A 17,254-nucleotide genomic window follows, 5' to 3' on the forward strand; every position below is an offset into this window, starting at 1 on the left:
GACGAACCCTAACCAAGCGTAAGAGTTGAACTAACCTAGCGTAAGAGTTGATAGACCCAAGATAAAATAGAGGGTTTCTGAATAAGCGGATCAGAATAATGAAGAAGGCATACTGGATGCTGGATCGACGGTTAGACGAAGACGAAAAGATGACCATTCCGAGGCCGCAGCGTCAGTTCGACGAAAAACGGATCGGCGGTTTGACGAGGAAGCGGATCGTCGGTTAGAAGAAAACGAAAAGATGACCTTTTGGAAGTTGGATCGTCAATTAGACAGAGAAGGAAACCAGAAAAAAGACAAACCTTGAGAGACCTTAGAGGCTGGATCGTAGGGTAGACGACGACAAAGAGGCCGATTGACTGGATCGTTGATTGAACGGGGACGAGGAAGAAAATGGATTGAGGAAGATGGATAAGGAAGAAGACGAGGACGAGAAAGAAGACGAGAATTAAAAAAATGAGAAGAAAAAGAGAAGACGAGAAAGAAAAAAAACAAACTGGGGTTGGATCGTCGGTTACACGAAGAAGAAGTAAAGGAAGGCGGTTTTTTGGATGAAGGACAAAGAAGAGGACGAGGCTGCGAAATAAGAGGAAGGCGACGAGGGCGGTTGATGCTTTCAGATAGGCTTGAAAGGGGGATGCCACGTTCCGTGTGCCTATAGAAAACACGGTGTGAGAAAGAGACCAATAATCGGATTTGGGCTGATGACCCAGTTATAATCTAAGAGAAGACTTAGGTACCTTCGAGACAAAAGGGTTTTAATAAGTTTTATTGAGTGTTGCATATTTTTTCATAAATAATGTTCAATTAACGATCGTGCACATTTCATACAAAGTTAGCTCTCGAATGTGTATTTCCATTTCTTTCGGGCAGCAGTCTGCAAACCGCGTTTATCTATTATTGAACTGACTATATATGTTTACTGTTTTTCGTGTATTAAAATATGGTTTCAGGTAGCTTACATCCTGTTTTTATGACAGCTGTGTCCAATTTCACATGGATGGAGATTTAGAGTTCTCTGCATTTACTCATTCTAAATTCATGTCGAATAAATCAGCCATTTGTTGGTCTAGTTTAGCCATATGGTAAGCATGTCGTCAAAATATGCGCATTAGGTACCCGATGTATTCAGCAGTTTTTAGGAAAGTAGAACGAGAGATTAGCATTTTTTTGTAGAATTACTCTTTTCCATATTTATTACTACTTGCTAGTCATTGGTATTTCATATCATCTCAAGCTCTCTCAAACCACACTTCAAAATGAAATGGTTCTCCATTTTCTTTATTAAAGCTGTCTGCTTTATCATAATTGGGGTAAGTGTTTAACCTTTCAGATCTGGTTGATTAGTTTAGTCCACGAGACCATGACGGAATGAGACTCATTTATTTATGTCTTAAGTTTGGCCTTTAAGTTTAATAACTTAACTTTTTGGGCATATTATAATGAAAGCCTAGGGTACACTCGAGCGTTTTTTTAAGGTTTGTGTAAAAATAAAAAAAAACCTTAAAAAGTTCTTAACAATTTGTCTGTCTTCGCTTTCAAACTGCCAAACTTTTTTACGTAACCCATATTTTCAAGAAATATGTAGATAAGAACTTAAAAAAGCTTAAAAAATTCAAAACGTTTTTAATTTAAGCTTTTTAAGGCTTAAATATTACACTTTTTAGTGGACAGCCAATGAATTGCTATTAAGGAATGAGATCAACAAAATAATTGTTACCACAGTTTTTGTGCGCGACAAAGTTTCTTACCCGTCCCACGGTTTGAAGTGTGGACTCAATTTAAAAAGTTTTCAAATAAAATAAAATGTTTAATATGTTTAAGAAATATTTAAGATTTTAATGCCTTTTTGAGGAAATATTTACTTAGCCTTAAAAAAGCTGTAGTGTAGCCTAGGCTAAACATATTTAATGTCAGATTCACATCTCCTTGAACCTTTTTTAAAATTTAAATTTCTCAATCTTTCATCTTCTTTAATCTCTATCATCATCTTCTAAATCTGATAAATAAAAAAGGGTCAAGATTCAACACCAAAACGGACAAATCTTGGCGTGGTAAAAATTCTGAATCGATTTTATCTGTGATTATTCATCTTAAATATGGGTTAAAACAAGATTTTTCGCCGAAGGGTTTTGACAAATTATTGAGATGGGTGGGCGGGGCATATTTTTAGCAAACATTATTACGGAACTCACTTTTTTCATTTTCTAGAATTTTAAAGAATGAGAAATGATAAAATACTGCTCAAGATTTTTGAAATCATAATTAATTTTAGGGACCAAGTGTTTCGACATCGCATACCAGGCAGCCCCATTGATTCTGCATACTGTCTTATTTTATTACTACCCATTTAGTTTAAGCACAGTAGCTACAAACAGTTTGTGAACGCGCGAGAGAACCTTAAGTAAAAAGGTGATTTTCTCGGCGTTCCCAAAAATCGAATTTTTGACGGGTGACAACGAAATTTTTTTAAAAGTAGTCATGGAGGTTCGCAAACTTTTGGTAGCTACTGTATATTAAAGATGGTTATTCTAACTTGAGTAGAAAAATCTAAATAATTCCCAAAATTGCAAAAAGTGTAAAAATCTTCGTTCTTCGAAAAGTCACAGAAAATAGATGATGTTTTTTGCTTCAAATTAAAACGTTGTTTTGCCTAATGTGTATCCTAAAATATATAACAAAATAAAATGTAAATAAATAAACATATTTAGTGATTTAAATATCACGTTGTTAGGGGTTTAGCGATGTAAAGGGAAGGGCGGGGTTATCCTGGACAAAATTTTGTTTTTTTCATAATTGAGAAATTTGTTGAAATATGATAAAAAATATTTTGTAAACTTACAGCTTATGGTTCCAACTATGTTCGATATTTTTTCAATATTCCCGGTGTCGAATTTTTTTTTAGTTATAGAATTTAGAAAAAATTACGAAAATAAAAAAAAGGGGTGAAATAGGACGATTAGGGTGAAAGATTGGACAACCCCACCAAAAGAATCCATTCCTCAGTTTTATTGAATATTTTTTTACATATCTTGATAAATATCTTGAAATATATTTTAATATACTATTTGATATATTATTGAATAAGCTTTGTAATATATAGTAATTAAGTTACTTCAATTCTGAAATTAAATAAGGGTTGGGGGGGGGGGGTGAACTGGACAATTTGGGGTGAAGCCATTAAAAAAAGGGGCGTTTCCCTGGCAGGCTTTTTTTCCGTATCCCCCGTGCAGTTTAATTTCAGCCCACATTGCCTGTTTAAAGCATCCCCATGAATATTTGAAAAAAAACTGTACATGAAAAAATCACCGGACTTTATAAAACATGGGCATTCTATTATTAAATGTCATGTATTTTAATTTCTTGACTTTTTCTTTGAACAATACCGAAATAATGTAAAAAAATATTCTTTGAAAAAATTCCGCAATTTTTATTTTTTAAGATATCTTACAAATATAAAACGTAGATAACCAAAATTCTATTCCTAAATGGGGATTGAAATTCTACACTTGCTAATGTTTTTTAAAATAATTAATTCTTACTAATTTAATAATAAATTGATTTATTCAACCTTGGACGCGTCCAACATGACCCCGACCTTCCATATCAATATTTAATATTTTTAAAATGATCACCTATAAACAATTGAAGCATCCCTTTACATTTCATTTATTAAAACCAAATTTGGGAAAAATTTAAGAAAGTTTAAAGTTTTCAAAAATGTATTGTTGGAACACCCATTTTTTAAACATCGACGTTTTACTATCTTATCTTTTATATACAGTATCCACCTTAAGTTTGAAAACACGACGAGTGTTTCCGCGCTAACACGGCGGATTACGGGCCAAAGTGTTCCCATTTTTTTCGCGATAACTCACGTTCGAGTTATCGCAGAGAAAAACTAAAAAATCCTCTAGTAGAGGGAATAATATGCTTTCACCATGGATGTTTTTGAAATTTTTGTTAATAGCACTTTACCCGCAAATTCATAGATTATACGTTTGGAAACATTGGCGCTTCCGCCATATGTTTCCATACGAAAGGGTGTGGCACTTAAAAAATTGCCAAAAATTCAAATTTGTCAATTTTTACTTGAAAATTGCACAAACAGTAGATGGCATAGTCATCTACAATATTTAGTCATCTATTAAAAGATTTCTCCTTTGTTTCATTTTCTTAGGAAGGGTAAATATCACCTACTAGAGCAAAGGCGAAAATTTCCCACTTCCGAAAATGAAACAAAGAGGGACACGCGACAACACCGCGGGATGGGATAGAAGGGGTGAAATGGGCGAAAATGACAATTCTCATTTTCAATTTGAAATTCATTGTATTAAATGAAACTCAAAAAATTTGAAAATGACACCTGTCATAGAGCTAACTTTGCTCTTTATTTCAACTTGGCGTCTTTGTAGGGTTATTTTTTTCCTATTTAGAGAGCGTCAAAGCAGCCACTTTTTAATACGCTTCTACAGCGTGTTTCCAAACTTCTGGATCCATTTTTAGCTGCCCTCCCCTTAGCTTTAAAAATTTAAAAAATATTCAGGAAGTAGCCAACCATTATGGCTACTTAAAAAAAAATTCGATGCCTTCCGTCAAAAACCCGATTTTTGGGAACGCGGCGAAAATTCTCTTTTTACATAAGCTTCTCTCGCGCGTTTCCAAACTTCTGGTAGGTACTGTAAATATCGACCTTTTCCTGTGAATTTTTAAAGAACGACAAATTTTACTCTTTTTGCATTTCCTGGAATTAATTTGATTTTTTTTTACTGAAGCTAGGGTAACAACCTTTGGTGTAATTAAACAAATTAAGTAAGACTGTAACAAAACGGAATAAAGCATTGTAAAAACGTTTTAGGTCATACGCATAGTGTAGGTCAAAGTAGGGGGTTTTAGCGTTCAGTAGAATCTATGGTGCTGCCACCTGTGATGTCCAATGTCTTCGCACTTGGTCTCTAAAACTAGTTATTATTCGAAAAAAGTCCTGAGCATTTTTTACAATTTTTTCCCCTTTCAGATTATAGAAGTTGAAAAAAGTAAGTAGGTACGGTCAACATTTTTGCTACAATTATGAATCGTTGCCACGCCCATCCATCACCTTATTTTTCAAAACCAGCAAAAATTATTTTAACCAATATTAAAGAATTATTATTTCAACATTTAATTCGACCGCGGCAAGGTTTGTCGATTTGGCGTGGAATGTCCCTTTATGAATATATAAAAGTAGAAAAATATCGTTTCTCTTTTTTGGTTAAAAAATACTGAATTCTGATTAATAAACACAGAATTTAATAAATTTAAATTAGAGGGTAGAAACTGGACGATTCCTGGTAACATCATTGAAAAAGAGGGCGTTTTCAGTTTTCCCTATCTCCCTGAAATTCGATTTTGCCCCCGAGCGTCTGTCCAAACAAACCCCTAGCAATGGCCATCTAGATAAGTTGCTATAATGTTTTAATTATGTACAAACCTTTTTTTGAAAATAATCTCAACGTATATAGGGATGGGCAGACTATTATTATATTATATATTTGATCTTTCAGTCGGTCGTAACCCCAAAAAACAGAAGTCTGCTAGTCACGTTATGGCAGACCAATAAAAAAGGTCAGCCCATAGCAATAATGGATTCACAAGTAGAATCAAGAAAAACTTGCAGCAGCATTCCCACCAACCACCACTACGGTGCGAACTAGTCGACAAGTTGCACAACTTTTTGTTCTTCGCATACCTTTAGACTTTAAAATGATTTATAATCTTCAATGTAAGCGTAAAATAGATAGAAAAAAAATTTTATTTTATATTTTCTCGGGTTGTTAATTAAGAATATGATGTAGGTTTGGTTTGGTAGGGTTAGGTTAATATTAGGTGGGGTTAGATTATGTTAAAAGCATCAACCGTTGGATTTAATGCAGTACTTACCTCAATTTTGGGAACGCGCGAGAGAACCTTATGGCAAACGGCGATTTTCTCGGCGCTTCAAAAAATTCAATTAACGTCGGAAAGCGACGAAATGTTTTTTGTACCTTTTCCAGATTTTATGAGTAAAAAGAACTACAAAATTTTTAATAAGAATTCCGTTCGTATTGAAAATCTACATTTCGTTAGTGTTAGAGGCGGGTATGAAAATATAACCAATTTCCTTTGTTTTTTTCCCACTCTAGATTTCCTCCCGTTTTTGTTAAATTCGCGATGATTTTAGTATATTCGAAATCTCTACACGAGGGGTAATTAGGGAAGAAAACAGCAAAAATGAAAAACGGATTTTTATTAAAAAACTGGACAGAGTTCTGTTTACTGAAAAATTTAGAACTTTAATATGTTCCAGAGCTAACGCAGCTCTATTTATTTTAAAAACAAACCCCAACTTTCTAGCTTTACCCATTCACTATTTATAGGCCGCAAAAGTAGCCCTTTTTACATAAGGCTCTATGAGGTGTTCCTAAATTTAGGGCTCGGCCCGAAAATTACCTTTCCCCTGATTACAAAATAATAATAAAAAAATTAGCCTAATCCTAACTCTAATGACTACGTCAAAAACATTTCGTCGCTTTCCAACGTTAATTGAATTTTTTGAAGCGCCGAGAAAATCGCCTTTTTTCATAAGGTTCTCTCGCGGGTTCTCAAACCTTAAGGTAATGTATGTCTGAGTGGAAGAGAGGGTAAAAAATGAACAACAAACGTGGACTACGTGACACGTCTCTTTCATTTGACGTTATTCAATGTCTTTCTTTTTGATAGAATTCACTGACTACACTAAAGACAACACCAGTAAAGTCAAATTCACCACTGACGACTTCAAAGAAGGCCTTCAATGCTACCTTATCTTCAACACCAACCGTAAAAAAATATCAACGAAACCAACTATTGGAGGGACATCACCAAATCCAATAACTATTAAAGCCACTAAATTAACTTCTAGCTCCACTTCATCCAAAAAATCCACGACAATGTCAGCAAAAACAACTAAACCAACGACGAATAAACCAATATTCTTGACAACTGCAAAAACCACCAAGACATTGTCAACTACCACTATCAAACCTACTATAAAGTCAACGACAACAATTAAATCGACAAAATTGTCAACACAGACGACCAAAAATTTAACGTCGACCTCGACAAAAACAACTAAATCAACGACAATATTTCAGAAAACTGCTAAAACCACTTTAAAAATTCCAACTACTACTACCAAACCCGCTATAACGTCAACCAAAACAACTAAACGAACGACCATGTCATCGAAAACAACTAGTCCCACTATGAAGTCTACATCAAGGACAACTAAACGACCAATAACGTCATTAAAAACCACTAAACCTACAACAGGTTCAACTAAAACCACCAAAACAACTAAACAAACGATTATGTCATCGAAATCTACTAATCCCACTATGAAGTCTACATCAAGGACAACTAAACGACCAATAACGTCATTAAAAACCACTAAACCTGCAACAGGTTCAACTAAAACCACCAAACCAACTAAAACCTTAAAAACAACAACTAAACCGACGACAATGTCAGCGACAACTAGATTAACTACATCGACAAAACCGACTAGACCTACAACAACGACTAAACCTACAACAACTTCAACTAAAACCACCAAACCCCCTAAAACATTAATAACAACAACTAAACCGACGACAATGTCAGCGAAAACTAGACTGACTACAATGACAACAACGACGAAACCTACGACAACGTCAACTACATCAAATAATCCCGCCACAATGTCAATTACAACTAAATTCTCAACCATGTCAACTAAATCCACTAAATCAAATACATTATCAACAATAACCAAAACCACGGCAATGCCAACAACTACAATCACTCAACCAACTACAGTCCTATCTACTACAATGGAACCGACAACAATGCCACCGACAACGAAACCCACGACATTGCCACCTTCCACAAGTAAACCCACGACAGTGTCAACTACAATCAATGAAGCTACGGCAATGTCAACTTCTACAACTACGCCGACACCTAGAACTACTACCACTGAGCTAACTACAGAATCAATTACAACAAGTAAACTTACAACAGTATCGAATACACCAAATAAACCCACGACAATGACAGCTACAATCACTGAATCCACGACAATATCGACTTCAACAATTGAACCAACAACATTTTCAAGTCCTGCAAGTAAACCAAACACAATATCATCTACAAACACGGAACCAACTACAGATTTAAATATAACAAGTAAACCTACGACAATGTTAAATACACACAATGAAACTATGGCAATGTCAAATACAACAACTGAAACGACAGGGTCAAAACCAACAGCTGTACCCGCTACATTGTCAACTACAATCACTGAACCAACTGCAGAATCAAGTACAATAACGCAATTAACGACAGTGGCAACTACAATTACTAAGCCCATGGCAATATCGACTTCCACACTGAAACCTGTGACAGATACAACATCTACTATTGTAAACGCAACAACAACTTTAGAAGCTATTTCAACAACAGAAGGTCTTATGACAACTGCTGTTGAATCAACATTGACCACTAAAGAAGAAACAGCAACCACCGTAAACCCATTATATACCACTGAAGAAACAAAAACAACCATTACAAAGGAAACTCTCGCTACGGACAAACCAACAAATACCACAGAAGTCATAAACACCATTGAAACATTTAGGACTACAGAGACAACGCAAATCGATACCACAGAGCCCACTCTTACTACTACGGAACCATCAAAAACGACATTGAATGAAGAACACCACATATATAGATGTAAATATGATTGACCAAATCTAAAACAAAATATTTACTCCATTGATGACATTATAGCTAAAGCAAGTAATTTGAGACATTGCGTTGATCTGTATGGAGTTGTTCGAGGTTGCCATCTAGGATTGCTTTTATCTCATGTTTGATGCAGTACAACCCTAAAGAATTGCTATGTTTGGGTACTTTTAGGTTTAGCAGTTACACAGGAAATAAAAGAAAGATAGAAAAGTGTGAATAAAAGGAAACCTACCCTTTTCCTCTCCAATTATATCTAAATCACTTTTCTTTGTGAAAATCTTCGCTACAAGGTTTAAAAAGGGATTCGCCACTCAAAGAGACCGTTTTTTTCTTAGTGGAAATCATCGCTAGGGGCTGTAAAAATAAACAAAGAGAACGGTTTTGATCCAAATTTTTTGCTAAGTCGATTGGTTAAAACCACAATCGATTGCAAATGAAAAAATATTTTTTTTTTCTCAAAAACAAAAAACACGTTATATAGATTTAAATTTTTTTTTATCCTGGCGACTATATCTACAGTTTGTCGTGAAAGTTCAACAACAGCAGCAAGCGGGACCATTCAGCCATTTGATAATAAATCTGATCAGGCGATACAGTGTAGCTTTTACATATACGCATCTTCTGACCAGATAATTCAGCTATCTTGCTCGGTGGTCAACGTCACAAAAGCAAGCAATTTCGCACAAGTAAGTGGACTATTTTAAAAACTACGAGATTCCTATTTCTGTTTCACTCAAATTAGCATTACCATTAAAAATTTACAAATTCGATTTTGATTGTTTTTTTGTTTGTTAATTCAATGGTGCTATAGATGGTAACTCAAAGCTACTTGTAGCCTACAGAATAGGGAAGGGAGGTGTACTTTGGGAATTATCCTAGGTATAACAAGGAATTTATTAATAAACAATTCCCTTGCCCGTGAATCCCTTGCCCACAAGCCAGTTCGTTAGTTTGATAATTTAACTGGTTTTTTTGGTTGTCAGTACCCTACTAACACTCCTTCATTTCTGGGACATTAATACTATATACTGTCGGTATAACTAGACATACAAACGGTATGTGCAGGGAGTGTTTCTTTGTTATTCCTATTGCCGCTCTCTCTTACATACAGTTTTATATATCCTAAGAATGTTGCTCATAGTAATATCTCCCTTGTTCCCATTGATACATTCATTCCTAATCCCAAATATATATAACTCCCTTCAGAAATAAAAGACAAAAAGTCTTTACCCAGGATCAAGCTATTGAATTTTAATTATGTGGTTCGCGGATCTCACAACTCGACCAACTGTTCTTATAACTCTACCGAACGTTTGGTAATCTATCGGTACTTTAACATTGACGTCCGCAATGGACATAATATGATTATACTAAAATGATAATTCTGTGTATGTACTAAATGGTATCAAAACAAAATCATATTTTCTAAGACACGTTGTGTCATAAGAATGCACTGAAAAAAGGGTGGTGTACCTAATAGCTTGGTGGGTACTGTAAAAAGTGGTAGAGCGAGTTAGGCTAGACGAGGTCAGCTTTCTACCGAGACTATGGTTATATCACTCACACATGGTATCTACCTAGACAGGGACATATATGGAAATAAAAACAGTCTATGGTGTTTCTAAAGATAATTGCGAACAAAGACCGGGAAGCTGTCGACCTTGATTTTTTGTCCACTAGTTCAAGCCATCTAACGCTCAAATTTCAATTATTTGTTCGGAAGTTCCACTTCCTATTTCTCAAGACGACTTGTTGCAATGCGATTATAAAACGGCTCCAAATCCAAATACAATTGATGTCCTTCGAATGGAAATAGGGATAGAGATACTTCTTATCGCATTGGTTTCTGTAGAAATAAAGAAAGTGTTTTATGTCATTACCCCGAGTATTTAGAACTCCAGTAAGTTTATTCTATTATTTATTCCTCTTTGTGAGAAAATTTTTAATTTTTTTGCTTTTTCTTCTTACTCATTTACTATTAGCTTGAGAAGCATTTGAATTACTGTTATAGGTTGCTATCCGTGGATTTTATTTAAAAGTAAAGGAGATTGCAATCTTTTTTAGTACCTCACAAAAATGCCTCAGGTTTTGACAATGATATCAGTGACAGTGAAAATGATACCTCACGAGAGAACAGTTAAATGCATATATGATTTTCCTACGTAACAGCTGTATCTTTTCATGAAATGTTGGGTCATCTTTTCAATTGGATATCATATTTCCTTTCTAGTCGATTTTGAAAGCAATAACCCAATTTTGTGTTACATTGATAACAAACTGGATATTGTCCTGACTTGTCGCATCATCTATTATTTTTTTATTAGTTTATTCTCCCCGATGCTTTTGTTAACATCATTCCCCAGTCTGCCATGGCGAATTAAAAATAGTGGCAACTGGTGGAATTAATTCATTGAGAAAGTGTAACTTTATATGTAAGCTTTTGTCGATTAAGTGATCGAATATATTGCTCTGTTGTTCCATAAAAAGTCGAGCAACAGTTTATGCAGCCTTTCTAGTTTTAAGTTCAATTTTTTTTAAATTAGTCATACAGTAAATAAATATTTTTGAATAATAACATTTCCTGTGTTATTAATTACATATTCCTAATTCCAGATTGGAGGTTTACTGGATCCCATCATGAGCCCACTCATGGAAAATGAAAAATATACTTCCAGTTCCAGTTACATTTACATATCTTCTCGTCTTGGTCAAACCGACTGGATTCAATGTAATTGGACCATGATTCACAACACTGGTACTTTTTAGTTCATATCCACTAATGCAGAAGCAACAACTGAAAAAATACGCCCCGCCATAATTTCCACTGAATAAGTTCCTTGGGCAATACGTTAATTTTTTACCAATAAATGTTTTAAGATTTTCTAATTTAAAAATATATTTTTATTGGAATCCTTTTTTACAATCATGTACTTTTAAAAATTTATCTTACCAGCGTTTGCCGTTTGCATTATTACATTCTTCATTTTTACATACAAATACCAATTTTTAAAGCCTTGGGGTAATTTATCAAAGAGGGTTAAATGAACTGCCGTTTAGAGAGTAAACAGCCTCCTCTTCGAAGAACTTTATACTTTAAAATAAATTACATAATTTTCTTTTAAAATGATGAAGGAATTATACTTCATCGTCGTACTTTAAGAAACGCCTTGCTTCACAAGTAATAAACGGATAATGAATCTGTAGTGTAGCTATATTATGTATCCCGTAGCGTAGCATCATGTAATAGGATATGCCACACGCTGCTATATAACGCGCTGCCCCTTGTATTCATTAGGGCATTCACAGTATTCATTCATAGTAGTGCAGTAATTCATAACATGTACCGTTCACCGTGTAGGCCTAGAGAGCTTAAAAGTGAATACACATAAAAGAATATTACACTGGTGACGAGGCAAAGTAAGTTTTAACCTTTACATTTAATAATGGAATTGATACCAGTCCGAACAGTTTCAAATTCATTGTGATCAACATACCGCGGGCTTGAGATGGGAAAAGTGGATTCTTGCTTGGAATGTAGTCTAAAAAAATGCAGACTCAGCCGACCAAAAAACGGCTACCGACAAGCGAAGACTGGCCTTACTGCTTCATTACGCAGGAAACGAAGTTAAAGACGAATTCGACACCCTGCCCGATGAGCAAGGCGATAGAAATACTTACTTACTTTGAAGTATTTAATTTCCGAGGATCCAGACAAGAATAACAGGCGAAAACATTGATGCTTTTGCAACAAGACTCCGTCAACTCGTAACAACGTGTGATTTTAATTATTCTGACTTAGAAATTAAATTACAGATTATTCAAGGCTATAAGTCAAGCAACTTCCGAAAATTGTGCTTAAGAGATCAACTTTCCCCACAAAAAATGCTAGAAAATGCGCGCGCAGCAGAAGCCGCTGATCGCTATGCAGAAGGCGTTGAACAGTCAACGAAACAAGCCACTAACTCGGTAAATAATCAAGAGATAATTTTAAATTAAGGTAACACAAAGAAACCAGAGTCAACGGAAAGAAGAAGACGTCAAAATGTCGCAAATGAGGACAATGGCATCACACAGGAAGTCCGTGTCCGACAAAAGGAAAATGTCGAAAATGTGGATATAACTGGCCGCATGCCAAATTAAAACCATGCTCGGAAAAGGAAAAAGGTAGGAAATGTAAGTCTTGTGGAATGTTGAATCATTTCATCAAATGCTGCAGGAACGAGAAAGCCAATCCGGGAAAGCAATAGCACACCAGACAAGTCAACGACCGAGACAGCTCGAGTGACGAGTCGACTTGAGAAATTAGTCCAATCAGATCGGATGACAGGCCAATCACACACATTAAGCTATGTGGTGGAAAATGCAAGATGATGATCGAAAATTGTAATGGCAGCATAATTTATAGCATTGAGGGAGATGTTTTTTATTTCAAAGAGACATATTTGAACAAATTGTATTGTGTTGTTTTAATTTAAATTTAAAACAAATGCTGGCTCTTCCCCGAAAATTTATAAAGAGTCGTAGAACTTTTCTCGTTGATCATTTTGAATAAAGGATCAAGTTTTTGAAAATGACGGTAGTAACCGTAAAACGCGTTCAACGTTTTGAGTTTTACGTGTCTGACTTTCAGCCCAAGCAAGCCAGTAAGGGGGTCGAGCGGGGGGGGGGGGCTGCGCACACCCAAGGGAAAGGGGAATTATGATAAGTAATTTAGAAAGTTTCTAATTTCTATTGCCATGGTTATGGGAAGGTCATTTTAATTATTTCCACCCCGTGCGCCTTTTTCTCTGTTAAACAGGGAAATCGCGCGCTTATGGGGGGGGGGGACTACAACCCGGCGTGGGTGGAATGGGGGGGGGGAGAAAGGGACTAGAACGGACAAAAAAATATATTCTGTTTTCAATTCACAATTGACTAGATTAAATATTACGGAAAAAATCTTAAAATGAAAACTGTTGTTGAGCTTGTGAAGCTCTCCATTTCAAAGTTTTTTGCGTCTTCTTACCTTAACCCGTTCTGTAGTTATCCCTCCCCCTCAAAGTACCCTAATTTTCATGGAGTTCTATAGTGTTCAAACTTGGGGATCCATTTTAAACTTACCCTTTCCTTGATCGGAAAAATAAAAAATAAAATTAGCTTAATGCTACCCATAATGGCTAAGGCAAAAAAAAATTTTGTCTCGATCCGACGAAAATTGGATTTTTGGGAACGCCGAGAAAAAACGCCTTTCCCCATAAGGTTCTCTCTCGCGCTCACACGTTCCCAAACTTTAGGTAGGTACTGTAAGAGTTCTCTGCACCTCGGGATTCAAAATACTGACCACTAGACTATATGAGAGGGCCTATAGCATGTCCCTCGGTCTAAAGTGAAGGACAAGAACGCGTAGCTTCGCTGTCATCCACCAGGAGCGCGAGGGAGAAGTGATAAAAAACACTCCCGCGGGCTCGAATCACGCAGGAGGCATCCTCGCTGCATCCGCTACGCAGCCGCTTGCATCGGAAAAGTTATCGGTAATAAATATAATAAAAGAAGCATCGCATTCAGGGTTCAAAACGACAAACTTTCGTGTCACAGGCTGGCTCTATACTACAACGTTGCGTCCCCGTATTAACCAGCCAACGTGTTTGATCTCAAATAGGCTATGTTAATCCTCTAGTCGATAAGCATGCTCAAAAAGTGGAACGTGACGTCTAAATTTGGCGAAGCACTTGTTGTAACGTGCTGGCGTGCGGACTTGACGGTGCGTGCTGGTGCGCCAGCTGAGACCAGGTCTTCGTTTTTTAGTTAATAACATGAATTTCTAAGACGGTAGAGCAGTAGACTACTATGAGGAGGGTATAGTGAGCTCTGATGTTCGCGACTCATCCTTCCTTACTCTTTGTTTCTTTTTTATATTAACTTTTTTAAAATAAATTCATCGAAACAAAATTATGATATTTTTTTATCAGGAAACCTAACGTTAAGGTAGATTCTTTTAATACTATGGAAAAGAGAAACAAACGGAAGGACATAACACACCGACCAGAGGGATATATTACCTAGCTGTATCAAATGGTCATCGAGGGCTTATGGAAGGAATTAACTGGGAGCGCAGCAACCATAAGTTTGATGACTCTCGTTCGATGTTGCCATCTTGGATGGTTATATTCCCACCTTTGGTGCAGCCGTAACCCCAAAGCATTGGCATGTTTTATTTTTGTTTTCCTTAAGCAAGGGGATGAAAGGGGGTACGAATTGAAAGACAAAGAAGAGTGAAAAAAGAGGAACCGACCCCTTTCTTCCCCCTGTATTCTTCCCTTCGTTCATTGCTCAATGGAAAGAACCCCACAATTCTAATGTTTTTTTGTAAAAGGGTACGAAAGGAAGGACAGTCAAGGAAGGGAAAGAATAGAGTGGGGAAGAAAGGGGTCGGTCTCTCTTTTTTCACTCTCTTTTGTCTTTCCATTCGTACCCTTTTCTTATGGACAATGTCAATGCTTTTTGGTTTGAGGTTGCACCAATCTGGGATTTAAACTATCCAAGATGGCAACCTCGAATCACTCTACAGATATTATTTGATAGACTATTTTTATATTATTTGATAGCCTTGCCAGAGCCATTTACTACGGTTACCGGTCTCAACGTTAATGGCTTCCATAAGCTTTTGGCGTCGTCTTGAATTCCTATTGACAATCACTGCCACCTGGTGGGTGTGTAAAACGCTCTGACTCTGTCACGCGCCAGTCTTACTACCAATTTGAAATGTCTAACAGCTTTGACACGTTTGGGGGTTTTTGCTTTTTGACTATTAACTTTAGTACTTATTCTAGTGGCTGTTCCCTAGCAAGACAAGTTTTCTGCTATCGAAAAAAGATTTTATTTTAATATAGGGTTTAGGGTGTGCAAATGAGCGGGAGTGCCCGTAAAACGCGTTCAAAGTTTTGAGTTTTACGGAGCTGACGCACTGCCCAAGCCGGCCTAAAGGGAGGTCAAGTGGAGGGGACTGCGCGCACCCCTGGGAGAGGGGTGAGTGAATGGGGGGTATACCTGGGCCATACCATACGATGCCATATTTCCTCTTTGCCACCATATCAACAGTGGTCCAATGGTCAGCAGCCCGTGATGTAATACTAAGGGTCCGATGTTCGAATCTCGGACAAGTCGAAATATAAATTTAAAAAATTGAATTTTATAAAGACAATTGCATTCTATATCATCCCGTCACTTGTTGCTGGCTAGCTACATACGGATCATGCATTCCCTATATCAAAACATGTCAACGGTAGTCTAATGTTCAGTAATCCGCGCTGCCATTCTAAAGTACTCAAGTTCGAATCTCGGTCGAGTCAGTTGGAACAAAGTGAAACAAAATTCAATTATTGACAAAATTAACTTCAAAAGCATCCGGAGTTAATGAAAGTGGAAGATCGGTGGTCGAACATTTCAAAAATGTTAGATTTCACTGATTTTGAAGCTCTTCGTCATTTCTATCTTCTTCCCTTGTCCTCTCCACAGTCATCACGATATTTTCGCGGTCGTGAAGAGTTACCATGGTGCGTGAATCTCGGACATCTTAAAATATTTCAAAAAATCGTCTTGGATTCGGAAAGAGGGATGAACGGGCTACATTTTCTATAAATTAGTTTTTTATTGAAGGCCGAATATACGGCGAAAAGCGATGTAGACGGAGGGGGAGACTTTGGGTTTTCGTGATATTTCACGATTTTCAACCGTGATTATCTCGTGAACGAAAAAAGATAAAAATCCGGACTTTATTCCGTTAGAATTGCCTTGCGATTCTGAGCAGAATAGACCTAGTCCGGATTTTTAGAGTCCTTTGGGGACGTCCATAAATTACGTAACGGTATTTTCGGCATTTTTTGACAAACCCCCCTCCCTCCCCTATGTAACAAAGTGTAACAAAAGTACGAACCCCCCCCCCCTAAAAATACGTAACAATTTTCTAACCCCCCCTTTTTCAAATTTAAATGCAATTTTTTCTAATAGAAATTTAAAGAAATCTTTAAAATTTTTATCTGTATTTAAAAACCACTTTTACACAGCGTTATCGACTACAAAATGATACATCTTTAATAATTACGTATTTTACAAAAGAAGATCATTATTCGTTCGTCTCTTTTAAGAAAATTACTATTTAATATGTTGATTTTTTACCGCTAGATGGCCTTTGTAATAGCCAAAATTGTACCACAGACTAAGAATAGAAAGACCACGATCGTCCCTATAGGGCTGAGAGGAACCGTCTTGGATCATGCTCGTGGCTCCCGCTGCGGCGCTGCGATCGATTTAGAGGAGACTTTTCGGTGAATTTTCCTTTATCCCTACTGATTAGTCTTCACACACCTTAATTTTAAAAATTTACTATTTGTGCTACATTTTTACTTTTCCCTGTGTAATTTTGTTCGTGATTTCTTGATTATGCAATAAAAATGTCAAATAAATTGATTGATTTATTTGTGCCTTA

At 36.4% G+C, this 17,254-nt stretch overlaps 1 protein-coding gene across 1 annotated transcript; it reads left to right on the plus strand.

The window, feature by feature from the left end:
* The first annotated feature begins 1,127 nt into the window (after positions 1 to 1,127).
* LOC124206100 (mucin-5AC-like) lies at positions 1,128 to 12,189 on the plus strand. Its single transcript, XM_046603746.1, has 4 exons — positions 1,128 to 1,313; positions 6,739 to 8,775; positions 9,310 to 9,476; positions 11,404 to 12,189. Exons 2-4 carry the CDS (start codon positions 6,948 to 6,950, stop codon positions 11,554 to 11,556), a joined length of 2,148 nt encoding a protein of 715 aa, XP_046459702.1. The 5' UTR covers positions 1,128 to 1,313; positions 6,739 to 6,947; the 3' UTR covers positions 11,557 to 12,189.
* The last annotated feature ends 5,065 nt before the right edge of the window (positions 12,190 to 17,254 follow it).

This window comes from Daphnia pulex, chromosome 10 (genome assembly GCF_021134715.1).
Source record: "Daphnia pulex isolate KAP4 chromosome 10, ASM2113471v1".
Taxonomy (NCBI): Eukaryota; Metazoa; Arthropoda; class Branchiopoda; order Diplostraca; family Daphniidae; genus Daphnia; species Daphnia pulex.